We start from the raw sequence: 26,115 nt of genomic DNA, 5'->3' as shown, positions 1-26,115 counted from the left end.
AGAAAAAAAGAAGAGAAAAAAAGAAGAGAAAAAAAGAAGAGAAAAAAAGAAGAGAAAAAAGAAGAGAAAAAAAGAAGAGAAAAAAGAAGAGAAAAAAGAGAAAGAAAAGAGAAAGAAAAGAGATAAAAGCTCTCATTCTCCTTTGTTGAGATTCAGGCTTTCACATGAAATAGGCAGCACATGGAAAGAATAGTTGGTTATTAAGAGAACTAAATATGCCCTTGCACAGAAATAGTTAAGGATGCCATTTCCAGGAGGAGAAGGGAGCCAGGGAGAGTCGACTGCAGGCAGAGCTGAACCCTCTCTCACACGGTTCCTGAAGATGTCTGTGCATAATTCAATTTGAAGGCCAGGCTCATACCAAAATCCATAACCCCCCAGTGCTGTACACGCCTGCCTCCGTGGATTTAAGTTTCACTTGAGCAACATATGGAAAACATCTGCCTGTTGCAACCTAGTGTGGCTCCTTTCTGCAAAGCCTTGGAAGTGCTCACGGTCTCTTTGGATTGGTTTCCAAGAGGAACTGCTCTCTGGCCTGCTGCTTTTTCTCCCATTTAAACCTGAGCCGTGAAATTTGGGAAGATAAGCAGATCTCTTCATGGATGGCAGAAAAAGGATATTTGGGTTCAGGCTGGAGCACGTCAGGCTCCTGCCAGAGACAGCAAACGCACCCCAGGACACGGCTGGGTCTTGGAACGTCCCCCCTGGGCCAAGAAACGAATGTAATTCATTTCAGGTTCAGACAACTGTGAGTCAAACAGCTCGTAATGATCCCTCAGGGGTCCTTCACCTCCGGGGGAGTGTCTCCAGCCAGCCACACTTCTGTATCCTCTCCTGCCTGGAGAATCCCTGGCTCCTCCCTGAAGGCCACTCTGAGCCCTCCGTGCAACCAAAGGCAAGGTCAGACCCCACCTCTCACCCCATGGACACGGCAGATTTGGGTCTTGTTCTGTTCTATGCACAGTCACAAAGGCCACTGGCAAATGAAAGGGATTTGTTGATGAATGACCCTAAAAAGATGAACAAAATGCTCCATTCTGGCCATTTTCTACCCACGGTCTCTGGACAAGTCTCTTCCAGATGTTACAAGTGAATCCATCTAAAAAGTGTCACCACCAAGGCACTGTGGGCATCAACTCACCCACAGGGAGAACTGGGATCTTGGGGAAAGGTTCTTCCCCCAGAGGGTGGTGGGGCACTGACCAGGCTCCCCAGGGCAGTGGGCACATCCCCAAGGCTGCCAGAGCTCCAGGAGGGTTTGGACAACGCTCTCAGGGAAAAGGGGGAGGTTGTTGGGGTGTCTGGACTGGGTGGTCCTTGTGGGTCCCTCCCAACTCAACTGTGATTCTGTGACAAAAAGGTGAGAGGATGTATTTACTTGAACTTTTCTAGACTCACACCATAGTTCAAAATTGAAACACTTTGCACTGAATACACTAAGATTTATTTTCCCTCTGGACAACGTCGTGCTCACAGAAATAAGTCTTTTCTTTGCACTTGCCCTTGCTTAGTTTCCACTGGAAGTTTTCAGCCCATATGGAGCAGAGCCCTTAAACTCCAGTAGAATTTCAGCAGCTGTAACGATGGCAAAAGAAGAAATTCCCCTATTCCTGGACAGGCAAAAGTCATCTCAGCTATGGAAGTGTGGTGGGAAGGAATTCAACAGAAAGCAACGAAAATAACAGCTTTAAGCAAGCAAAGACACTAAAACCTGAGCCATGCTACTGCCTAAGCTGGGATGTCACAGATAGGAAGGGATCTGGAAAGTAAGACTAATTATTTAATCTGGGAAAACAAGCCTTTGAAGTGTGGGCTGTATCAGGGCAGTGATGCAATTGGATGTGACACAAGGTGATGGATTGCAGCCACAGAGCCTCTCTGAACAAAAACCACTTTGTGCAAACACAGATTTGGGCAGGTTCCTGCAGCCAACACTGCTGGGTTTATATTCACTAACCAAGATAAATGAAAAGCAAAGGCAATTTAGGAGCAAACCCATCCCTTTGCAGCGATATTGAAGTGACCTCACTGACAGGGAATTGCTTTTAACTGGATAACCTGTGTATACACACGTGTAAACAATCCCCCAGATACCACAGCTCGTGTCTGTTCTCCACAGAGCTCCTGAAAGGTCATTAAGCACAACCCAATTGGCTACTCTTTGGTATTTTCATGTTTGAGTTAGCTCTGAGTACCTCTTGCTCTTTGTTTGTCACACTTCCTTTTGTCTCTGAGGGATTTACACACACCCCTCACCAACTTTTTGGTTCTCAGATCACAGGCAGCCAGAGGTGATATTGTGCATTACAAATAATTCACTTTTCCCCAATCTTGCTTCATCTGTTTCAGTCTAAACCAAGCACCTGAAAACATATTTGTTGCCTGAGAATGGAAAAACATCCTACTCAGCTCCTTAATTACCTTCCTTCCCCCTTCCATCCCCACCTCTCTTACCCCCAATACTTTCCAGATTAGATTTTAGACTTTCCAACAGACCACACCCCGGGAATTATGCAACTCAGGCACAAACCAACCTCCAGTTGGGGACAGTCGATGGCTGAGAGGCAGGAGGAGGAACCACAACAGGGTGGGTGTGTCGTGGTGGTGCCAGCCCAGTCCACCCCACAGACCCCTTCCTGGCTGCCCTCCTTGCACCCAGAAATGGCAAAGGTGCTCCAGCCCTGCTCTGCCCATCCCAGCAGCACAGAGAGCTTGGGAAAAGCCATGAGCCTGGGAGCACGTGGCAATGTCACATGGACAGAGGAGCTCTCAAAGTCCCACAGCTGCGTTTGAGCCTCACTCCAAAGTGGGTATCCAAAGACAAAGCCTGTGCACCAAGAGTAACCCAAGTTAGGCACATACCTACTTGAAAATCCCAGGATCACTGAGGCTGGAAAAGCCCTCCCAGCCCATGGATCCCCCCTGTGCCCCATCCCCACCTTGTCCCCCAGCCCAGAGCACTGAGTGCCACATCCAGGCCTTCCTGGGACACCTCCAGGGGTGGGCACTCCAAACCTCCCTGGGCAGCCCCTGCCAGTGCCTGATCACCCTTTCCAGGGAGAAATTCCTCCTGAAAATAACAATCACCTCTACTTTACAAGACTTCTCAGGTTTCTAAAATACTGCTTTGATGTTGCTATTTATTATTTACACTCTCAGGAGAGCAGCTGGAGGGCCCACAGTGGCAGGAACCCTCATATCACAGAATCAGAGAAAAGTTTGAGTGGGTTGAAAGCCATCCAGTCCCACCCCTGCCATGGGCAGGGACACCTCCCACTAGCCCAGGTTGCTCCAAGCCCCATCCAACCTGGCCTTGGACAATTCCAGGGATCCAGGGGCAGCCACAGTTTCTCTGGGCAACCTGTGCCAGGGCCTCAAGACCCTCACAGAGAAGGATTTCTCCCCAATATCCAAGGCACAGGTAGCCCAGGTTTGCATGAGCAAAAGCAGAGACACAAATGGAAAGGAAACACACATTACAAGTTAGATATAATTACATGGTGGGGTTTTTTTTTGCTATTCTCTGGATATTTCATAGGCAATACATAATTTGTACCGTATTATCCCTCATCTCACCTGAGCAATGCATCTCTGAAATGATTAATGGCCCACTGAACTGATGAGATTATGGAATTCAAACCAGATTAACACCAATAATCCTTCCACTACATTAATGTCTCATCCAACAGCGCCTTGTTTTGCTTTTTCAAAGGTAACAGACGCAGCTCTGACCGTGCAGCTGCTGATTTACACACTCCCAAAACCAGATCCAGCACTAACAGATTATCCACACAGTTATGGGGGGGCTAGGGGTAATTAGGGCTGGAAAAGCAAAACTCTAACAAGCTGTCCTTAAGAGTTCTCTTTTACTGCTTAAAGCAATAAACTGTGAGTATATAATAGAACTTATTATATAAGATCACATAACCATCCAAAAAAGCTGCACTATTTAGTCAAGCCAGCCACGTGTGTCCAAAGCAGCTCCAGGTATGTTTATTTTCCTCGCAGTCCCCTCCCCAGCCCTGGCACACACCGAGCACAAACCGAGCTTGCAGGGAGCGCTTTCTTTCCCCCAAATAACACAGCCCGGCACAGCCAATCCAGGCACTGAACTCCAAGTGCTTCCACCCCTGCATTGCTGCACGTCCCAGAAATCCGCTCTCGGGGGAAGCGGCGGCTCCAGGAGCAGCTTTTCCCCGCTTTTCCCCTCCACGAGTCGGTACATCCCCCAGTGGAACCTGGAAGGCTGGGACTGAGCAAACTGCACGCCCCCTTCTCCTCTCCCGGCCAAAACCAACAGCCCCGAGTGCTCCGGTTACACCACTGGCACGGGGGCTGCTCATTCATTCGGGCTGAGGCGCTCGCAGCATTTATTAGGGGCTCCCTCCCAGCCCCGGCCTTGCTAAACCCGAGTGCAGCTCCAGACAGCCCAGGGATCTCCGGGAAGCGGCTGGGAGAATGCTGCCCCAAGAAATACTCTCTCTGCTCACGCTCTTCTGTGTCCTCAGGGCTTCTGGCTCTGCCCTGGATGAAGACAACGACTACGACCTCATGTACGTGAACCTGGACAACGAGATTGAGGCTCCAGCCCCTGGTACCGAGGAAAGTAAGTGAATTTAAACCAAATTTGTGGAAATGCAGAATTGCATTCTTTGTTGCCCGGCTCTTGCAACAGTTATTATTGCAAACACTTTTTTTCAGAGGGAGAAGCTTGTGCTTGTACCAGTGGGTTATTATGGATAACAGTGCTAAAGCACTGGGATGAGTTACCTTGGAATTTGCTTTATATTCTTAATTTTTCAGCTTTCCTGCAAAAGACTGTCAATGACAGTTTTAGAATTACTTTAAAACACGCTATTGTACTTTTCTGTTTCTGTATAGAGGGAAATGCACTCACCCCTCCCACGGCAGGGGAGTTGGAACTAGATGGTCCTTAAGGTCCCTTCCAACCCAAGCCGTAATTCCATGATTCTGGGACAGTCTGGAGCACATAAGCCTTGCCCAGAGCCAGATTTTGTCAAACTCCTTCTGTTTAAAACTGAGTACAAAGGAACTGCAACATCTGTATCTTCCCTTCCAGCTGCTTCGTGCGACTGCCAGCGGGAGCACACCGAGTGGGACAAGCTGTTCATCATGCTGGAGAACTCGCAGATGAAGGAGAACATGATGCTGCAGGCGGTGGATGAGCTCCCCAAGGTGGACCTGCAGACCCTGAGGGCAGAGCTGACCCAGCTCACTACCAACCTCGCCGGCTCCTTCGCCGCCACCCTCGACAAAGTCACCTCCCACATCGTGTCCCAGGTAGAGCAGGTGCTTGGGAGGACCAGGGACCAAGCTGAAGAGGCCAAGAGGCTTCGGGAGCGTGAGCAGGGAAAGGTTCTGGAGCACGTTCTGCAGCTGAGCCACAACCTGTCCATGAAGCTGGGCTGGCTGGAGAGCGCCTGGCTGGGCAGGGCTGAGGAGCAGGAGACAGCTCTGCAGCAGGATAAATTGGATGCCACCAGAGGGGACAATCTCCTCCTGAACTCGCTGTGGAAGGAGCTGCAGCAGACCAGGGCTGAGCTGAAGGTGTCGCAGCAATGGGCAGCTCAGCACCTGCTGCCAGCAGGTGAGTCCACGGGAGCTTTACCAGAGCTCCTCAGGGGTCTGTCCAAACAGGCACCCTACAAACACCCTCCTGAGCACCTCCCTCTCCACAGGACTCCAAAGAAACCTTAGGAACAGCACAGCAGCTTTAAACAGTCTGTAAAGAAAGGGGGGGAGACCCATTAACTTCTGAGAAAAGAGGTGCTGAGCTTCTCAGCAGGGATCAAAGCAGGGCTTAATCCAAGTCCTTACACAGGGCAAAGCCAGCCAGGATCCCACCTCCAGGCTCTCCCAGATCAAAACAGCTCAGCAAACATGTTTTAAACATCCAAATTACCTTCTCAGGCCTTTCACCTGCCCAGCTGGTAACACCTATGCACGTGCATTACTGAGCTCTCCTCTTCTCTCCCTGCATGTTCCCACTCCCTCCTCTCCCTAAATTAACACCTCATCACCCACTCCAGCTGCCCCAGAGCAGAGGACTGGTGTCAGCCAGCCAGGCACACCTGCACAGCAGGGAGGGCACATCCCCTGCACCCAACTGTCAGGGCAGAGTCCTTCCTCTGGATGGATCCGTTAGGAACACCTGGGTGGTGGTTTGGGGGTATTTTTGCCCTTCCAAAGCATTTGTACTGCTCAGCAAGCGAGGTGACCACAGAAAGATGAGCTCATACCTCAAATTCCACCTCAGTTTTCTGTGCAGTGCAATGAGACACCCAAAAAAGCAACTTGGCTCTGGCAGAGCAGCCCCTCACCTGTTGGAAGTGTGGGTGCACAATTGTTACTTGCATGATACAGCTACACTGGATATCAGTGAGCTGTCACTGCCTGGCCTCTAAAAGCTGACTAATGGCTGTGTTTGCCACAAATCTAAGTTATTACAGCTTAAAAGCCCCACAAAAATCTACACTCAGAGAGTCCTGTGGGAGTGGGTGTGTGGGGAGGTGGGGGTGCAGCCTTACCAGAGACCTGCAGCAGCATCTCCTGAGTGAGATCTTACACAGAGGAGCAAGAAGGAACAGCTTGTAACTGCTAAACTTCCACAGACACAACATAATTCCCATCAAAGTGCTTTATGAGCTCACCTGAATCTGTGCCTTCACGCCAGACACCCATCCAGTGTTAAGAGTAAATTGCTTTCACTCCTTTATCACGACACCTCAGTAATCTCTGTGTGCTGGGGGTACATCTTACAGCATATTCCTCTTTTCCCCAGACACAAACCTCTTGCCTTCCAGAGCATGATCTCATTCCTTATCTTCTCCTGTAGCCCAGCCAGCCTCACTCAGCTCCTCTGCACAAGGTGGGAGCAACAAACCCGATCTGCACCGAGCATCTCAACCTCATCAGTGGAAATTCACTTTATTTCCACTGGTTCCTACATGATTTTATATAAAACCTTCATATTTTTCAATTTAAAGGCTACATTTTAAGTACTTCCAGAGCCTCTCTCCGGGTTTATTTTTTTCTAGGGAATTTTTAGCAACTGACTTTAATTTCTCACATCTTGAATTCCTGCCAGCCGTATTCTTGAGGGATTTTCTAATCACACTTTTTGTTCTTCGCTGAGGCTGGTTTTAATTTTGTTTAGGCTTTGATAATAAAGCCTGAAAGCCTGCTAATTAAAAGCTTTTTCTCAATAGTGCTCCTAAGTAGCATTTTAAGGAGCATCCCCAGCAGTTGCTCGCTCACCCTGCCCCTCCTCAAAAGGCCAGCGGAGAGATGTAAAATCTGCTGGAAGCTGGAGGGAAGCAGCCCATGAAATACCAGAGCAGAGCAATCCTGGAGGGCACAAAGAGTCCTTCATTCCCTGGAGCACAAATTTCCACACACGTTTCAGGCATTTCAGATCCTCCAGCTCCTTTAGACAGGAAATGAAGTGGCTTAATTGGAGAAGGGGCTGATCCTTCCCCCATGTCACCTTGAACACTAAGTTACATACAACTAGGGAACAGCACATAAAATACCAAGTGCCTTGGCTTTAGTGATCATCAGCTACTTTTCCAAGTTTCATAGTCCTGTCAGTGGTTTTAACTAATCTAGTTTCTATTATCAACACCCTGATTAATGAGACATGAGAGATGAACTGTTTTAAAAACACGAATCATCTTATACATTTCCCACATTTACCCAGAGCCCAGGAATGTTACTGACCAAAAATCCTGAAGGCAGGGCCAGGACAGGGAGTCATTGTATTAAATAAATAAGCCCATCTCAACATGTTCCTGCCGACACTCCCTGTGCTACTTTTTGGTAGCTCTTGTCCTCCCCTGCTGCCCAGTTATCCATGAGACAACCTCGGGACACAGCCCAGCAATTCTCTCCTCCAGCCACAGCCTCCACTCTGTCCCAGGAATGCCACGGTGTCCAAACCTGCTGTTTGATGGCTCACTCACCTCGGCCCCTCACCACAAGGTTATTTTCACTATTTAATACTTAAAAAGAGCTCAGAGGCTTAACCAAGACCTAAGGGAGGGTTACTGCCATAACTGCCCAGTTCAAGGCTGATTTCTTTAGGTGAGGCAGCAAAAGAGCTGCTCTCCCAGGGGGCACTGCTCCACAGAGATCCTTGGGAAGCCCCATCATGGAACAGTTTGGGTTGGAAGGGACCTTAAAGCCCACCCAGTGCCAGCCCCTGCCATGGGCAGGGACACCTTCCACCAGCCCAGGTTGCTCCAAGCTTCGTCCTGGGCGCTTCCAGGGATGGGGCAGCCACAGCTTGGTGATCTTAGAGGTCATTTCCAACCTTAATGATTCCATGATATATCAGAGGTCCCAGCTGTGCACACACAAGTAGACCAGTTTCTATTTCCCTGACGATGTTTTTAATCTTCCCCAGGGTGTGAAACCGCAATTCTGTTCCCCATGCGTTCCAAAAAGATATTTGGGAGCGTCCACCCAACTGCTGGAATGACCCTTCACTCCTTCACTGCCTGTATCTGGATCAAGGTGACCGAGGCTTTGGACAAAACCATTGTCTTCTCCTATGGAACCAAGTTCAACCCCTATGAAATCCAGCTCTACCTCCGCCGGGACTCCGCAGTGCTCGTGGTCGGGGGTGGCCAGCACAAGGTGGCTGCCCAAAATGCAGTTATTCCTGGGAAGTGGGCCCATCTGTGTGGCACGTGGAGCTCTGAGAACGGATCTGCAGCCCTGTGGGTGCAGGGGGAGCTGGCAGCCAGTGCCCTGGACGTTGCCAGCGCTCACACCGTTCCCGACGGAGGGATCCTGCAGATCGGGCAGGAGAAGAACGGCTGCTGCGTTGGAGGGGGGTTTGATGAAGCTTTAGCCTTCTCTGGAAAACTAACTGGCTTCAACCTGTGGGACAGAGTGCTCAGTGCCCCAGAGATCACGGCACAGAGCGGAGAGGGCTCGTGTGGCGCCAGGGGCAACGTGGTGGGGTGGGGGGTCACGGAGGTTCTGCCCTATGGAGGAGCCCAGTATGTGTCCTAAACCCTGGCACGGCAGTTTCTGCACAGAATGTATTTCCCAAAGAGCTGAACACCAGCACTCCAACTGAACAGAGCTGTAGGAGCCCACGTCCCAAATTCCCAAGGAAGATCAGCATTGCAAGTTTACAAACGAGGCACCGTGGAGATGGGGTCGGATCTCTGCCTGCCATTTTGGGAAAACACTGAAAAGATCCCACACATCAAGGCATGACATTGGAAAAGCTGTTCCTGAGCTCTGGCAGCTCTGTCTGTCCAGCACAGTGTTTTCTGATGGATCAGAGTGAGGGTCACCGTGGACACTCGGGAGTCAGAGGGTGCTCCTGACATCCCTGCTGAGGGCAACCTGATCCTTTCTCTGCAGAACAGGCAGAGGATGTGGATTCCCCATCCCTGGAAGTGTCCAAGACCAGGCTGGACGGGGCTTGGGGCAACCTGGGATAGTGGAAGGTGTCCCTGCCCATGGCAGGGGGTGGAACTGGATCATCTCTAAAGTCCCTTCCAACCCAAACCATTCCTGATTCCATGATCTTCCAGGCTCCTCCAGCCCTTGGGCTCTATAGCATTAATGTGAATTGTACAGAGGAACCACCTAAGTCAAGAAATGTGTTGTTTATTAATCGTTGTTAGTCATTTGTAGACTATAACAAAACTAGCTCCTTGTTTAAATCATTATTTATGCCATGGATTGATATCAAAGTAATATTCCCCATCATAATCTGATGTTACATTGGGAGAACATGCAGCTGTATTATATTGTAAATGGACTTTGTGATAATTTTATTGAAATTATTTTTGTAAAGTTGTTCTGTAAATAAAGATACTTTACTAAACTAAAACTCTCCATGCTTGTCATGAACCAAAACTCTGAAACCAAGTCCCATGTGGGAATTTTCCCATGTTTTGAACCATATAGTTTTAGCTGCTAATAGATAAAGAATATAAATAGTGACCTCTCATAGAAACAGAGGGATCCTCATGTGCATTGAGCTGAGGCTGTGCTAAGACAGTGCTTGGAGCCTGAAGGAAGGATTGATTTGGTTTGGGATATCCTCAAATAAAAATCCATCAGTCCCCCCCTCCCCATGATGCTGCCCTCTGAGGACAGACTCAGTTTTAAGGTACATTTAGACACCCGAAGGCGTTTGCTGCTGACAGGAGGTTTGTACAAGGAATTGCTGCTCAGTGCCAGGGAGTTGCTCCTCTCACTCTCACAAGCTTATCCCAATAAAAGCCCAGGGCTGGATATACAGAGCACAGGCAGCAGGTGCAGAGCCCAGGCTCCAGGGGTGATTCCCACGTGGAAAGCAGAGCCCAAGCAGGGGATGATGAATAGCTACTCACTGGATCCGTAACCATTTACAACGAGAGCATCACGCGCTGCCGAAGCCTCTGAACAAGTTATCATGAGGGATGTCTTGTTCAGAGCAATTCTCATTTCCCCTGCAAGCAGCCCATCCTTCTTCTCTGTTCCCACGTTTCTCTGCCTTTCTCATTCTCTACAGATGTCCTGAGAACACACTTGGAAAAATCTCTTGGCGTGTTGCTGCTACACTTCTTCCTGAACACGACTCCAGATCCTTGTTCCAGGACACAAAAATAGTGAGGAAAAGCCATGACAAGGTAAATTCCCCTTTACTGTGCAATTGAGGGGGGTTGTGCTTCATTACCCGGAGTTATATTACCTGCTCCAAATTTCTGGCAGCACTGTTTATTTAAGGGAAAAGTAATTGCTCTGATTGCTGGAATTTCTCCTATTACCCTGCAATAAAACTGGATCTAAGTTATAAATGCTTAGTAGTAAACTGGACAGAAATCCCTCCCTAAATAATATCTGTGAATAACCTTAACAACAGAACAAGGAAGTATTACCTGTGTTCATCTGCTGGCAGCCAGAAAACAGATCCTCAGAGTTACAAAAACACTTCAGGTCCCAATATTGTGCAAGGGCAAAATCACTCTCAAATCCCCTTCCCATACAGTTCCCTCCATTAAATGAAAACAAATGTCCATGAAATGCAGCAGAAAAAGGGAACTCCTCAGAAAGATCACCAGAAATCCTTCCTGGCTGCTTTTCCTGCTGTATCTCATACCTGAAAAGCTCTGTCTGGGAAGGAGCCTTCTCCTGTCTCTGCTCTGGTTTGGCAGAGGACCAAGTGCAAAGCCAGTCCTTCCATTCCCACTGACTCAGCTGGAAAACTTTCCTCTTTCCAACTGCTTTTCTCTCCCTTCATCACCTCTGTGGACCAACAAAGCTTTCCCACAGCCCAGCACCACAACTCACACTTCTCCCCTTCCTTCTTCACTCAACTATGTTTTTTCTTGGTCAGCAGTTTGGCTGTTTGGAAAACACCAAGTAAATAGTATTTTGGGGGGATTTGGGGCTCCAAACATGGAAAAGCCACCGTGGCCCTGCCCTTGCACTGCCGATGGAGAAGTGGAGGAGCAGGGAAAGACCTGTGGGGCTGGGGCGGGTGGAGAGCCCAGCCCTGCCCTCTCACAAGGCTCTGCTGGATGCAGCATGCATGTGTTGCCTCTGGAAGGGGGAGCAGCCATGGGACTCTCAGATCACAGTGTTGCTGCTGTCCCCTGGAAGTGGGAATAGCTCCGTGTGGTCCCTGGTGCCCGTGGGAGGTGTGGGCACAGCGGGCACGGGGCTGTGGCGTCGCCGGCACAGCCGGCGCGTGTTTGGGAGCTGAGTTCACTGGAACAGAGCAGTGAAACACTCCTTCCAAAGTGCTCTTTTTTTAGCTGAGGAGATAAGAACCTGATTATGCAGCCAAAGAGTTGCCCCAAGTAATCACAAAATCCAGTTGGCTCCGGCAGTCGCCGGCAAGGGGCCAGAGCTGCTCTACCCTGGTGCCACGAGGCTGGGCCGCGCTGGGCAGCCCCAGAACAAGGCCCTTTGTCTCCAGAAACTGCTCTGGAAATCCATCCTCAGCAGCTCACCCTCTCCCTTCCCTCTCCCCTCAGCAACCAGTCTGTCAGGGCAGTTCTCAGCCTGCTGCAAACGCAGCTTTTCATGCCTGACACACGAATTATGCACAGCGCGATCGAGCCCCTTCGCAAAACAAATCCCTTCGCCTGTTCGGTGCCCTCTTCCCGGCTGGAATTCCCAAACCTGATATCCACAGCAACATCTGCTGGTGGAACAACATAAGTACACAACTCAGCCGTGCTGAAACCTTTTCCCAAATCTGTGACTAAATTCCCTCTATTTCCTTTATTACTACCACTGAGTGACAGTGCACAACGTCAGCACATAAATACTAATGTCAAGTCTTAAAAGAATATAAGAAATAATAACTTAATAAAGAATGCATACATTTAATTTGAGTGCTTAACATCTCCATAATAATCTTCTTTTAATAGCAGTAATTAGCAGTAACTGTCTAATTATTACCCATACTTGAAGCAGAACAGTGAATTTACTACTGCAGTAGCACTGTACTACAACAAATACTGGGAACTTTATTACTTCAATTAAATTGGATTTCCTTTTATAGAAGAATGAATATTTTTGGCTTTTTAAACAAAAAAAATAAAAAGTAAGGAGATTAGCAACAATATTCTATATAAAGCTAACAATGTAGGCAAAATTAAAGAACCACCACAAAGCTTTTCTATCTTACATCTGACTATTTTGCCACAGAATGGGATTAATTTCATCCCCATTTCTATTTTGGAGGCTTGCCAGGGACACTAATAGAAAGGATAAGAGCTCCAGAACTAGTGCCTCGTATCATGGCCGATAATTTGAAGTCCATTAGTCAGGAATATTAACAAGTACAGCTGGATTTCCTAGCCTGGGGGTCACCCAATCCATAATGAAACCTCCACAGTCAACAGGGTTCAGAAAATTCCCATATTCCTTGATAATCTGTTATTAGTTTGTGTCTAAGGTGTTTTATCACTTTTATAGGTATTTCCATATGTCTGCTTTATACAAACGTGCCTCATATTTTTATGTATAATGTGTTTGTTCACGGTTGGACTTGATGATCTTGGAGGTCTTTCCCGACCAGAAGGATTCCAGATTTTAGGAATTCCGGATTTTTTAGGATCCCATGCACACCTGACACATCCTGACCCCCAAATGTCCACGTTCCTACCTTGGAGGATGCTCCTGACAATGGTGTCCGTGTGCTCAGCCAGCAGATCCACTTTGGCAATCGCAGCCAAGGAGAGATAACTGGACATGTTCCTGCACAGCTCCTTGTTCCCCCTCTGGAGAAACTTCACTGCCACTGGAACAGCCAAGGCCATGACTGGGGGGCGGTTGTAATTCTGTGAAACCAGGAAAAAGCAGTGAAAAAAAAATAAAATACATTCATATAAAGTCTCGTGCTGAGCAGAGGAGGAAGAAGAAAATTAAAACAAGGGGAAAAGAGGGAAAAAAACCCCCAACATGTCAAGGAAGGTTGTGTTCTGGTAGCACCACTGAAGGAAGATGTAAGAAAGAGCAAATGAAGAAATTTAAAATTATTGCTCTGGGAAATGTTCATAATTCACCTTTTTTTGTCTTCTGCTAGAAGAGGAGCAAACCTGAGATGAAATGCACTAATTAAATGCTAACTGCTGTACACTTCTAATGAGACATTTTGTGACTGGTGTTCTCTGAGAAGACACCAGGAGCTGTATCCATCCTCCACACAGAGCAGGGAATTTTCATCCCAAAGCATAGGAAACACCTTGGAGCAGTCACTGCCAGTGAGTGCACTGGGACACCTGCTCACAGTGCAATAGCTTTGGTTTTGATCATTAATTATCCTGTCATAGGTAAGATTTCCATTTTTTTTTTAAACTCATTGAATTCCAGGATAGTTTGGGTGGGAAGGGATCTCAAAGCCCATCTAGTGCCACCCTGCCATGGGCAGGGACACCTTCCACTAGCTCAGGTTGCTCCAAGCCCCATCCAACCTGGCCTGGGACATTTCCAGGGATGGGGCAGCCACAGTTTCTCTGGGCAACCCCAATTTCTCTGAACACCAGGGACAACTGACATTTTTCAGGAGTACAAACTTCCCTTTCCAAAACAGCACCAAGCCTCAGGAATCTCAGGGTACCTGCACACACACTTGGCTTTTGACATTCAGGTCAGAAAAGGTTTTCTGCTACTATTTATACCCATGAAACCGTGTGTACAAACTATACATATTTACCACATATTCCCCCTTGAGATCCCCCCCAACTGCCCTAGGAACCAGTAGGATGTTTGTGTGTAACCAAGGACCTGCAGCCTCTCTGGAGCCTCCTTAAGCAGTGCCCTCCTCTCCTCTCCACTCACTTTTGAACAGCCCTTTGAAACTGGAGCACGTCCTTGGTTTTGAAAATAATCCTGCAATATGATTATATTTAATTAGCATCTGAAATTCCAGGCAACCACTGGAACCCAGATGTTGCAGAAGGCAACAGAACAGTGCAAAGCAAGGCAGCCCAGACTTTCTGGACTTTCCTTCTGGAGCAGCACTTAAAAGACTAAATTTAGACAGAGGAAAACCAAATCTGTTATTCCTTATTCCGTAAAATTTAAGTGGCTCTGAGGATGTTTCCTTGCAGCAGAGGCCTGCCAAGAACTGGACAGTCCCTCTCAGAGACCCCTGAGGGAGAAGGGGCTGCAGAAACTTCTTGATGTCAAGACAGATCATTTTGGCAACTTCCATGGGACCGAAAACTGTGTCTTTAACGAGAAAAGCCCCTAAAATAGAGCTTCGTGCAGCAGCATGTTTAAATCAACATAATGCCTCGTTATGTTTGGCTGAGAGGCACCACTGAGCAGGAGCCAAATGCTGCCTCCAAGTTCTACTCTGCTACTCCCCATGAAAGAATGGGAAGATAAGGTTTGGCCCTTGTACTGGGATTTAAGAGATCTAAGAGGATTCCAAAGAACAATTCTTTTTTTCCCCACCTACAATAAAGATAAAATACTTAGTTAAGGAAAGGCTGGAATTCAGACGGAAGCAGAAAGATTTCATTTGTTCCACGATGAGTATCAGGGCATGAAGGCACACTCAGAAAATGGGAAGGTGATAATAAAGACCACATTTCAATAATATGATCTAGTGATGTTTGCAAACCTCGGGGACCTCCCTGCTGTTCATATCAACAGAGACCTGCTGGGAGAGCCAGCCCAGCTGGCAGATATTCATTATCTTCATTACAGCCTCAACCATTGCTCACATATTGTAGAAAAAAACCCTACCAACCTCATTTTATGCCTTCTTTCTTTTTTGGGGGAGGCAAAGGAACTTGCTATTAACAGTTCTGTTTCAGGGAGCAGCAAATGTACTTTTATAACTAAGTTGTGGCTGCCCCATCCCTGGAAGTGTCCAAGGCAAGGTTGGACAGGGCTTGGAACAACCTGGGCTAGTGGAAGGTGTCCCTGCCCATGGCAGGGGTTGGGACTGAGTGATCTTAAAGGTCCCTTCCTACCCAATGCTTTCCATGATTCCATGAACTACCTCATTTCATTTCAATTACCTCACAAAAAGAGGAATCTGCAACACAGTGCAGTCCCCAAAACTCTGGATATGAGTTGGCTTGGTTCAGCCACAGAGTGAAAGTTTAGAGCAGCCACTTAACACTTCGATATTCTTCTGAAATCTGATTTCTAAAGTGCCACAAAGATAAACTAGGATTTCACAACATACAGTCTCTCGTCTGGAACATTTAAGCTGTGCTGCTGCTGGTTACTGACTCACCTCCAGGGGCAGGAGGCAAAAAGGGAGACAACCAATTCCTCCAGAAGGGCACTGCCCACCACAAAGCATGGTCCCCACCAAATCCAACCCCTCCAGGAAGGCACTGCCCACCCTAAAGTGTGGTCCCCACCAAATCCAACCCCTCCAGAAGGGCACCGCCCACCACAAAGTGTGGTCCCCACCAAGTCCAACCCCTCCAGGAAGGCATTGCCCACCACAAAGCGTCGTCCCCACCAAATCCAGCCCCTCCAGAAGGGCACTGCCCACCACAAAGTGTGGTCCCCACCAAGTCCAACCCCTCCAGGAAGGCATTGCCCACCACAAAGTGCGGTCCCCACCAAACCCAACCATTCCCAGAGGAAAGTAGAGGGATCACAACCCCCTGATGCACCATTGCCCCTCAGAGGATGTGTTACTGTGGTCTCTATTTTAACATTTGGGGTCAAGCCCTTGATTTTAAACATAATCACTCCCATGCACCAAAAAAACCACAAGCGCGCTCTAAAAGCAAAAACTGGACGCACACCGAGGGCGCTTCCAGCTCGGTGGAAGTAACGCAGGGAACTTCCAGCGTTACCTGCAGGATGCAGCTCATGATGTCAGAGGCAATTTTGGCGTGTGGTGCATCCTCCTCCCTGCCCGAGGGTCCCAGGTTGTGCTCCAGGCAGGACTCCCAGAGGGCCACGAGGGCCCGGCCGTGCCGCTCGATGGAGGCGGTTTCGCGCAGGGCCGTGGTGATGCGGGTGATGCAGATCTCCACCACGGCCTGGTCATTGTCATTGCTCTGGTAGTCCTGGGGCAAATTCAAAAGGCATTTCCCGGTCAGCTGGGTTTCAAAGATCTCACAAAATTCACCCGAAGACATGAAGTTTCTTTAACAGGATCACTTTTCCCCGCTTCCGCCTTTACAACGGATGTTCAGTGGGATTAAACACAGAAATTAGTTCATCCCATGGGCAGCTCACTGGTTTAGGTCTTAATTCTCATTGCTGTGAAGGTATGGATTATGTAACCTCATGTTAATCTTTAATATGCTTTAAATAACTAATTAATAAAAATTATTATAAAGATGAACTTGAAATAGCTTTAAAGGAAATCCAGCTGTGGGGAACTGGATTTTGTTACCACATTTTTAAATCTTACATTTTGCTCTTCAGGTGCCCTTTTTTTTTTTTTTTTTGTAATAGAAACTTAAATTGTGTATGTCCCTGTTTTGAATATTTTACTTATACATTTAATCTCATGACAAAGTATCCTGGTCAGTGTTTCACTTACTGCAGCTGAACTAATTATCCTGATTTGCTCCAGAGCTTCAGAGAGGCTCCCTTCGATCTCAGCATCCTCCAAGGAGAAGAGATCCCCTGCCCGGGAAAGATCCTTCTGTGCCAGAACCAGCCCAAAGAGCTGATGCATGGCTGTGCTCAGCCACCCTCTGAGGGCACCATGGGCATGAACCACTCAGATGGGGACAGGATGGAGACAGTCCTGACGAGTAGGGATCAATTTAATACAAGGAATAAATCTCGGGTGTATTTCAAGACTTCCTTGGCCCCAATCTAAAATGAAAAAGGGAAAAAATGAGAAAAATTAGCAAATGCATTGACTGTCACGTTCCAGTTTAGCAAAGGTTTTTAATTGGTGTGTGAAAGCCTCAGACAGGATCTCCTGAACCAGGGACATCCTTAAGCACATGCACACAAAGTGCACCTTGGAGGACCTTTTAGAATCATAAAATCCCAGAATTCTGGAAGAGACCTTAAAGCCCATCTTGTTCCACCCCCTGCCGTGGACAAGGACACCTTCCACTCTCCAAGGTTGCTCCAACCTGGCCTTGGACACTTCCAGGGATGGGGCAGCCACAGCTTCTCTGGGCAACCTGTGCCAGGGCCTCCCCATCCTTTGCCTAAAGATTTTTTGCCCTTAAACACCAAATAGCTTGAAACAAGCTAAACAATACACAGCTTAATAAATAAATCTAAGTTTTTTTCATCTGCATAAATATTACCCGAGCAGGCTGGTGACTGGACCAGCTGATAAGGGTCACAAAGCACCTTTCCGTGGTCAGCAGCAGAGCAGAGCTCCAGGAGGTGGGTGAAGCCTCTTCCTTTGCTTTCTGGGTTGTTTGTTGTGCCTTGACTCCAGAAAGCCATTATTAGCAAGATGGAGAAGATAACCACTCTCTTTTAGACAAAAAAACAAACCCAGCCCGTTTTGTTGCCAAAACGATTCCTGTGGTCATTTCAACGCGTGCAAAACAAACGCAAAAGCAGGAAGGAGCTCCTGAGACTGCAAAGCCCGAGGCACAAACAGGCTGGACCCTCCTGGTAGCCCCGATGGCACAAACCACCCCCCATCCGAGTGCCGGGGATGGTGTGAGCTCAGGTCGGGGGTGGTGTGAGCTCAGGTCGAGCCCGTCGTTCTCGCTCTCAGCAAGTCTCAAGTTCAAAAATAAAAGCTGGAAAAGCCACGGACACAAACTGATGGTTTTACCTGCTCAGGGTTCCCTCCGGCCATCCTCGGTGATGGGGAAAGGTGCTCTGGGGACAAAGCCTGACCCTTGGCTTTGCCCTCCTGCCACCCCGGGCAGCATCCGAGGGCACGGCGGGCAGAAAGCTCCGGGCTCGGGTGGCAGGCACTGAACCCGAGGCTGTTCATTGCAGTGCCAGGAGGGAGGCACGTCAGGAATGCAGAATAAAGCAGCCTAAAAGTTACCCATGGCTCTGTCAGGTGACTGCAGGAACCCAAGTGCAGAGAGGCCTTATCTCTGAATGAGCTGCTCTGTTTCCAGGGCTAAACACAAAAGCCTACTCCACTTGAGGGCAGTTGTTTTTAATGGAGAAAACAGAACTCTCTGTGTTAGTGAAAGCTATACTTCCCTGGGAAGGAGGTAAAAAAACCCCCTCGGTAAGCTCAGGCTGTTTGAAAGAAAAAGAACAAGTGAACAGACCTGCTGCAGAGGAAAATTTCTGGCCAGAGGAATCAATGCTGTCGTTCTGTAACCATTACATGAGCACAAAAGAGGGGCTGAAGTTTGCTTTGCCTTTTAACATCACTCTCAGAAGCAGCACAACAAAACGTGCCCACAAAACGCAGAGAAATGCTCCAGGAAGGAAGATCCACTGAACCCCCCCTTTGATCAGCTGCTCTGAAACTCAGCAGCCCCTTCCTCAGGATTTGGGCTCCACGATCCTTGTGGGTCCCTTCCAGCTCGGGGTGTTCTGTGTTCCTTGGCCTTTAGCAGACTGTACTCTGCTTAGTGTGTTTCTGCACAGAAAAGGTCCTGATCTCCACCTGAACAGACATTTTGATGTGGGTTTTATAGACAGCACTAAAGACAGTGCAGAAAATCATTGACTTACCATGAGCTCTTTGAAATGGAATTATAGCAAATCTTCCTAAAGCCTACATTTTGTAACAGTGCTGAAAACACTTCCCTTGCATAGGCATCCAATTGTTCCTTCAGCATCTCCTTGCTCTCTGCAAGGTTGTGCTGTTTGCTGCTAATGGGCAGCTGGCACAGGGGAGAAGGGAAAACAATCATGTGTCTTATAAAGTGTCATGTTTAATTACCTTTTTTTTTTTTTTAAAGGGTCAGTTTAGATGATTAAATTGCTTCAGGGTTAGGGATGTCCCATCACTTTGAGGCCACATCACCTCGACTCCACATCACCCACACTTTCCCACGGCCAAAACACGGGGAACAAAGCAGCAACTCTGGGCAGGAAAAAAGCCTCAGTGTATAACACAGACCATTTCCACTGGTTCCTGGTGCAGTCCCACATCTAATTCAAAGGTTTGATCAGATTTTCAACACCTCCTTTCCCTTTTCATGACAAGCTGAAAGAGCCACGCATTCCCTGGGCCCTTGAAGCTGTTCCCCTCCAAGGTGAGTGTCTCCACTTGCTGCAGGCACAGCATTCTTACCAAAGCTCCTTATCACAAGCAATCACAATGAAAGGCAGCCTGACAGGTTTCAGAGCTTGAAGGGACTGAATTGGTCTGTTTGCAAAATAATTCCCCCAATAATAGAAGATTAACAATAAAAATTCCATGTAAAAGGGCAGTTGGACCTGAGGGCATCCAAAAGCCAATTGAACTTTGAGCTAAAAGGCTGAATCTCCCAGTTTACCAGGAACTCAGGTCCTGCAGAATGACATTAGAAGGACAGGAAAAAATATCTTTTAAACCAAAGAGGAAGTGAGAGGATAAAAATTTTTATATTTTCAGTGAAGGAAATTCTACAAAAAAATAATTATTTTCCTTAGCTTCCAAAGAAATGTAAATATGGCTGCCTAATTTTATTTATGAACAAAATCCAATCTTCAGAGAACTGTGCAATAATATTATTAATCTAATTCCATGCTAAGCAACATAAATCAAGGAAAGCTTCACTATACTTAAGGAATTTTAGGAAACCCAAGCCAGCAGAGTTCACCTTTAGTGAACCTCACAGGATCTCCTGGTTTGTTCACTTGCTGGAGGTGCAGTGAGCTCAGGGATACCCCAAACCCAGGGCACAGCCAGGGCTCCTGAGTGAATCCAACCAACCCAGCACTTCCCAAACCCCCCTGTCCTCTGTGACACTCAGTTTGCCACAGACACCACACGTGGTTCTCCTCCAGTGCTGCAGCACAATTCCCAGGTGGAGACTCCCATTCCCTGCTCGGGGGTCAAGCCAGCACAGGTGCCAAAGCTCTTTGGTGAACACAAGGTAAGATTAAAGAAACGTTAAGGAAAGAAATCCAAAAGGTGTAAAATGAGCACCTGGCTCAAAAAAAGGAACTTGAATTACACAGGAGAGGGAAGTGATCTGAAAATTCCCCTTAAATGGAGAGTTTGGTGTTGAAGGGTTGGGAGGCCAAAGGTCTTGCTTTACTGTGGGGATCTTGGGCAAACCAGAGCCCAGGGCTTTGAGCATCTGTAAAAAGGAAAAGGAAACAATAAACTGCATTTCCTTACCTGGCAGACATGTGCCCATGCTGAGCACACAGGGTTATGGGAAGGGCTGGGGGTGCCTCGGAGGAAAGATGCTACAGGAAAGCAGAAGTAAAATAATATTAGAGACTCTTTGCCTTTCCAGCACTGTGTGTGCAGACTGGAAATACAGCTCAGGATAGACAGAAACAGAACTGAGGGTTCTACCAAACAGGGTTTAATAGTTAGGACACAGTCCCATAAAGACCAGGACAGCAGCTCTGCCAAACGCTGGGGGGTTGGTGATGTTCTTCACACATGGGGTGAACACAGAAAAGTTTGGACTTCCATCCTCTCAGAGGGTGGGGAGAAATGTTTGCAACAACTGCATATTTCATTTTCCTTTTCCATGAGTAGGAGGAAGATTAGAATCCTCTCCAAGGAAAACTTGGAATTTGAGGCAGAATTCCCTTCTCTTGAAATTCTTCCTCTCCACCTCGCAGGAAAAATCTGTTCTGGGGAATTTCTGTCTCATACAGTTACAGAAGTTTTAATATCACCAAGACTGTTGGACACTTCCTTCCCCCCCCAGGGGAACAAAAAAGGCCTGGATACATTTCCCAAGAACATTCACATATGCAATTTATGGACAAAATACTACAGATATTTCAGAGAACCTTTCCCCTCCATGTTATAAAAATAAATCTAATTATTAGTGGTTTTGAAAAGCATTAACTCACTAAAACAGAGCATTCTTGCAAGATTTGGAAATAAAGTCCTTACATTTTTCAGTGAAAGAAAAGGATTAAAGATTATATTGAAAGAGCATCATTTCCACACAGGGTGAATAGACTACAGCAGTTCCCATGGGATCAGCTGCACACATTTCAACTCTTCCCACAAGACAACCATTGTTTCCTACAAGCCTCTTGTTTTTTTCTGTCATGACAGGTTTCCACACTTCATGTCCTGAAATCCCATGGATGCTGAGCTGGACCAGATAATGACACAATAACTTATGAAGTCTACTAATTAGGCTGGGGTTAAAACTGGGGTTTATTAATGAAACACCTCGCTCAGTCCTGGAACCATGGGCTGACCTGCTCTCAACATCCAGCTCTTCCACACAAGGAAGCAGAATCCTTGTGGAGGAACTGCAGAATAATCAGAGGAATTACAGCACCTTTTAGGCTCATCCCTCCCAGCAGAGTTCCAGGGCTGCACCACTCTCACAGTCTGGAGTAAGTTCAGTGTCCTCCCAGGTGGGTAAATAACTCCCCCCGTGATAAACTGTCTTGCTCTGCAGGTTTTGTGGGGCAAGGGCTGCTTGAAGTGAAGCAGATGTCACACCTCTGAGGCAATTTTGGCTGCATAATCCAGGCAGAACCCACTGATGCAGAGGGGGAAGAATGGACTTAGGAACTTCCCAGCAAACAGATAACTTGATCAATTCTTTTATAAATACCTACTTGGTAATTTACATGCTGCCAAGACAGCTTTCTGTAGTTTTCAGCACATAAGGAATCCCAAAGGTTTCTATTTGCCTGCTGTTTCAGCACACACCAATGCTATATATAACACTTCATAAGACTTAGCATTTTTTAAACATCAGGAAGACAGATCTGTCTTGTAAGAGTCCCGTGCCTAAATATCTTAATGATATTAAAATATTACACTAAACTAAACAACACACTGCCAAGATGGAATAAATTGCTTCATAACAAACACCAATTCACTCACTGTCACGGTGGTGCTTCCAAAAGCTGCTCAGTTTTAAGTGTTGCTTAACAGGCTTTTATATCTGTGACATATTTTCAAGACTGTAGTGATGTTACAGAAAAAGAACTCCTTATAACATTTTACAAAGGGAATAATATGTATTTCTGTCTGAAGGGTGAAGGAGGCAGAGCATGAGGGACCACAGGATAGGGTCAGAATACAGGAATCCTGTTATGAAAAATGCCACTGGCAATGAAAATTGGTTTGTTTTGGTTTTTTTTTTTTTCAATAAATAAATAAATGCACAACCACTGAACCTCAAAGTCTCCTGAAACAGCAGCCACTGAATAATCATTGAACATCCTGAAGTTCCTCCCAGGTACCTGGGAATCCACTCCAGTGCCTCTTCAGCTCACGATTTAATAGGACCAAGTGTATTCCCAGCATGTCAAAGTCCCCCTAAAGTAAGACATTAATTCTGCAGCACAGGGGACAAAGTGCCCCCGAGTGAGGGGAGGGAAAGGAAACCCATGGGAGCCCCAGGATGATCCAGGAACACTGCAGGTTCATGTCCAGCTGTCACACACAGACACCCAGGCACTGCTTTTCTTTCTATGGCACTTCCAACACCACTAATACATTTCTACACCCAATAACCACAGAGAACTCAGAGAAAAACCAGCAACAGTCCCACTGTTAATGACTACGTTTCCTCAAAAACCTCTTCCATTATTTAACACTTGGATCTGCTGCTCAGCTTCTTCTCATGCACTAATTTATTCATCGTTGCAAACGTTACATGAACACACATTAAGTTATTCATACCTCTCAGAAGGGAAACCTCTGAAAAACATTAATAATTGAAGGCAAATTGTCGCTCTTTGGAGAAATTCGGGTAGGATCCATTGCAGTTGTCAGTGCCCCTTCCATCCCCCTGCCTCTGGAATGTGAGGCTGCTGGCACAGCCCTGTCAACCCAACCGTACAGTCTGTTCAGTTACCCTGGAGTTGTCATGTGGAATCAAGCAAACAAATATCTTCTCTCCGTTTTCCCCAACTCCAGCACTCAAAAACAGCTCAGGACTAATTCCTCACCCAGCTTAACTCCAGCAGCAGCTCGAGTGAAAACGCTCCAGGCTCGATATGGAATTTGAATTAGTTAAAAGGATTTATCAACAGCCAGTGGTTACATTCAGTTAATTAATAACCTGCTTAAGAGTAACAAGGAAATTGCAGAAGTTAATATTACTTATGGGGCCTCTTCTCAGAGGCTGGTGGGAAGGCTGGACCCCGTCAGCATCTTTGGAGGAACGGGAGCCAAAAGAAAAGTCGGAAAGGAGCAGGACACTGGAGGAGACACATCCTTTCACCTGACACCCGTTGCAACTCCCCAGCTCCCAGACCTTCAGCCAGCCCGTCCCAGGAGGAACTGCCCGGGTGGAAGCAGTGCCCAGGACCTGAACACCTCCAGAGCTTGGCAGCTGCAGTGCAGGGATGATTTCCAAGTCATTCCATGGCATTCTGCACACACCTGGCTGTGCTTCCCTTCCACATTAACCATGGCTGGATGCTTCTCCCCTTAACTTCCCTCTGCTAAAGAAATCCCAGATTCCCAACAAGTCAGCCTTAACTCAGACCTCCCCTACATCCCAACAGATCCTATCCTGGCTGTGCCCTCCTGTCCTGGGAGGGCACAGGAGCAAAGCCACCCTGGGAGTGCACTAGCACTGACATTTTTCTAATAACAGCCAAAGAAATATCAAACAAACCAACTCACAAGGGCCAAGTGGAAGGTCAGGCACTCTCAGCCAACTGCTGGGAGAAAGGAAAGGCTGCTTGCCCAGAGATAATGAGGAGAAATGTTTGTACCATTCTTGTCAGGCCTTTTTTAATATTAAAAGAACTTCTAAACCACACAGTTTTAAAAGATCTGCTCCCCAGAATACAGAGTCAGCCACACGAGTCTTCAACTTTGAGGGCAGTTCCTCCAAATAGCTTTTTTGCTCCTGCTCATTGCACCACAGCCTCTGAATCAAATACAGAGTTAATGGGGGGTGAACACATTCTTTTAATGATGTTAAGTCACTGCTGTTGTTCTTTAAATAAAATGCAATGTGTGTTCTCTACAGCTTCCCTTTAACTTAGTAAGTACACGGAGAGCACAGCTGGCTTCTCTCCTACCCTTGTGAGACTCTAAAAAAATTGAGATAATAGCAGAACATAAATGTTCTCGCTCTAAAAATCGTGTTCCAAACAAGAGATTTTAAAATAATAAATTTCAAAGGGCGGCACGATCTAGGAGAGCATAAATGAGAGGCTTGGATTTTACCTCTGCATTCAGTCACTAGTCAAGTCATTGTAGAGCAGGAATTAAGAGGTTCATTCCTTTGCTCACTGCAAATCTCCTTTTGACTTTATTAGCAGCCAAAATCACCCAGAGTTTGTGGATTCCCCATCCCTGGAAGTGTCCAAGGCCAGGTTGGACAGGGCTTGGAGCAACTTGGGATGGTAGAAGGTGTCCCTACCCAGGGACTTGGATGAGCTTTGAAGCCTTCATTGAAATAATAAGACAAACCAAGATATTATAATAATAAAAAGACTCACATGCATTTTTCACCAGCTGAAAAAGGAGAATTTGCTTGATGAAAATTGTTTTTCCCCATCCTAGAAAAAAAAAAAATTGGTTTTAGCTTTTAACTTTGATTATAATAGCTGCAATGAATTACGCCCTTTGTAAGCAAAGCCCTGAAAATATTTATTTTGTTAGACTCTTAAAAACAAACATCTTGTTAGGAAAGAGACACGCCATTGTTCTCCCTCTGACTAATTGGTGAAGAGAAACAGAATATTCCATATTCATTGCATTTCACCAAAATGAGTCATGTTATCTTCTACCCAGACAAAGCACTTTAACTGTAATAACGACGATGCTGACAGCTACAATACTGCTCTTGCAGAAGTTTGCTTGTAAATAATTAACAACTGTTGTATAACGACAGTGGGGTTTTTGATAGCTCTATTAATTTCACAGTCAGGCTGGAGTCTCTTTAATTTAGGGTATTCGTGAAAAACCCACCCCCTCCCAACCTACCAACTTAAAAGGCTAATGGGAAAAACAGGTTTGTGTCCCTGCAGTTTGTCTTGAGGCCAAAAATCTGCTGTGTGCCAAGAGTCAGCCATGGAAAACTAAGGAGAAGGCAGAAATCACAGATCACACCTCCAAATGGCTCAGGTTTGGCTAATAATTGTCAGGTTCTGAAGCTGAAATCTGTGGTGCAGTAAAAAAGTTTAAAATGCTGCGGGAGGTGGTGGCGTGGCCTTGTCAGCACAGGATGGGGCATCACCTATTAATGTCCTTTAAATATGTGGCTTTGTGCCTCTCCAAGTCCTGCCAAGACACAGATGAACAGTCCCCTAATCCACTCGTTCTTAAAAGCAGCAACATCCCTGATTCTGCTGGAATCAGCCAGGACACAAACACCTGGAGGAACCAGGGAAGGGTTTCCTTTGCAAGCAAGGTCTTTATGTATCCCATGCCTTAGAGTTCACTAATTCACAGCTTTCACAGATATTAGGAATTCCACCCAAGGACTGTAGAACCGGCTGCAGTGACAGGAGATCCCCAATCTCTCTGTCATGACAGGAGATCCCCAATTTGATCACACACACACCCCTTCAGATAACACATCTCCGTGTTTCCCTTCCTGGGAGGATGAAATATTTCACTCCAGAAAAAGTACCAGAGCT

General features: G+C 46.9%; 2 protein-coding genes across 4 annotated transcripts in view; one reads left to right on the top strand and one right to left on the bottom strand.

Moving 5' to 3' along the window:
- Positions 1-23,498, bottom strand: part of VEPH1 (ventricular zone expressed PH domain containing 1) — a 61,548-nt gene extending 38,050 nt beyond the window's left edge. For 2 of the 3 annotated variants that reach the window (XM_027647481.1, XM_027647483.1), the window contains exons 1-5: positions 23,195-23,498; positions 20,696-20,766; positions 17,012-17,292; positions 16,314-16,529; positions 13,148-13,322 (exon numbers count right to left, since the gene is read on the bottom strand). In XM_027647481.1, the coding sequence (XP_027503282.1) occupies positions 13,148-13,322; positions 16,314-16,529; positions 17,012-17,149 (529 nt within the window). In that variant the 5' untranslated portion in view covers positions 17,150-17,292; positions 20,696-20,766; positions 23,195-23,498. Of the gene's footprint in view, positions 1-13,147; positions 13,323-16,313; positions 16,530-17,011; positions 17,293-19,095; positions 19,252-20,695; positions 20,767-23,194 lie in introns of those variants that run through there. The other variant, XM_027647482.1, reaches the window with a different exon arrangement.
- On the top strand, positions 4,251-9,452 carry PTX3 (pentraxin 3). The gene is made up of 3 exons (XM_027647484.1): positions 4,251-4,606; positions 5,081-5,608; positions 8,426-9,452. Exons 1-3 carry the CDS (start codon positions 4,459-4,461, stop codon positions 9,037-9,039), a joined length of 1,290 nt encoding a protein of 429 aa, XP_027503285.1. The 5' UTR covers positions 4,251-4,458; the 3' UTR covers positions 9,040-9,452.
- Positions 23,499-26,115: the final 2,617 nt, after the last annotated feature.

Source organism: Corapipo altera, unplaced genomic scaffold, assembly GCF_003945725.1.
Source record: "Corapipo altera isolate COAL_440 unplaced genomic scaffold, ASM394572v1 113, whole genome shotgun sequence".
Taxonomy (NCBI): Eukaryota; Metazoa; Chordata; class Aves; order Passeriformes; family Pipridae; genus Corapipo; species Corapipo altera.
Note: the sequence above shows the minus strand (reverse complement) of the source record. Positions and strands in the feature narration are given on the sequence as shown.

What these genes read in the sequence shown, in the direction of transcription:
- PTX3 (XM_027647484.1), top strand. Translation starts at nt 4,459, where the DNA reads ATGCTGCCCCAAGAAATACTCTCTCTGCTCACGCTCTTCTGTGTCCTC. An exon ending in AGCCCCTGGTACCGAGGAAA is followed by an intron (nt 4,607 to 5,080) that starts GTAAGTGAATTT and finishes CTTCCCTTCCAG; the next exon opens with CTGCTTCGTGCGACTGCCAG. An exon ending in TCAGCACCTGCTGCCAGCAG is followed by an intron (nt 5,609 to 8,425) that starts GTGAGTCCACGG and finishes AATCTTCCCCAG; the next exon opens with GGTGTGAAACCGCAATTCTG.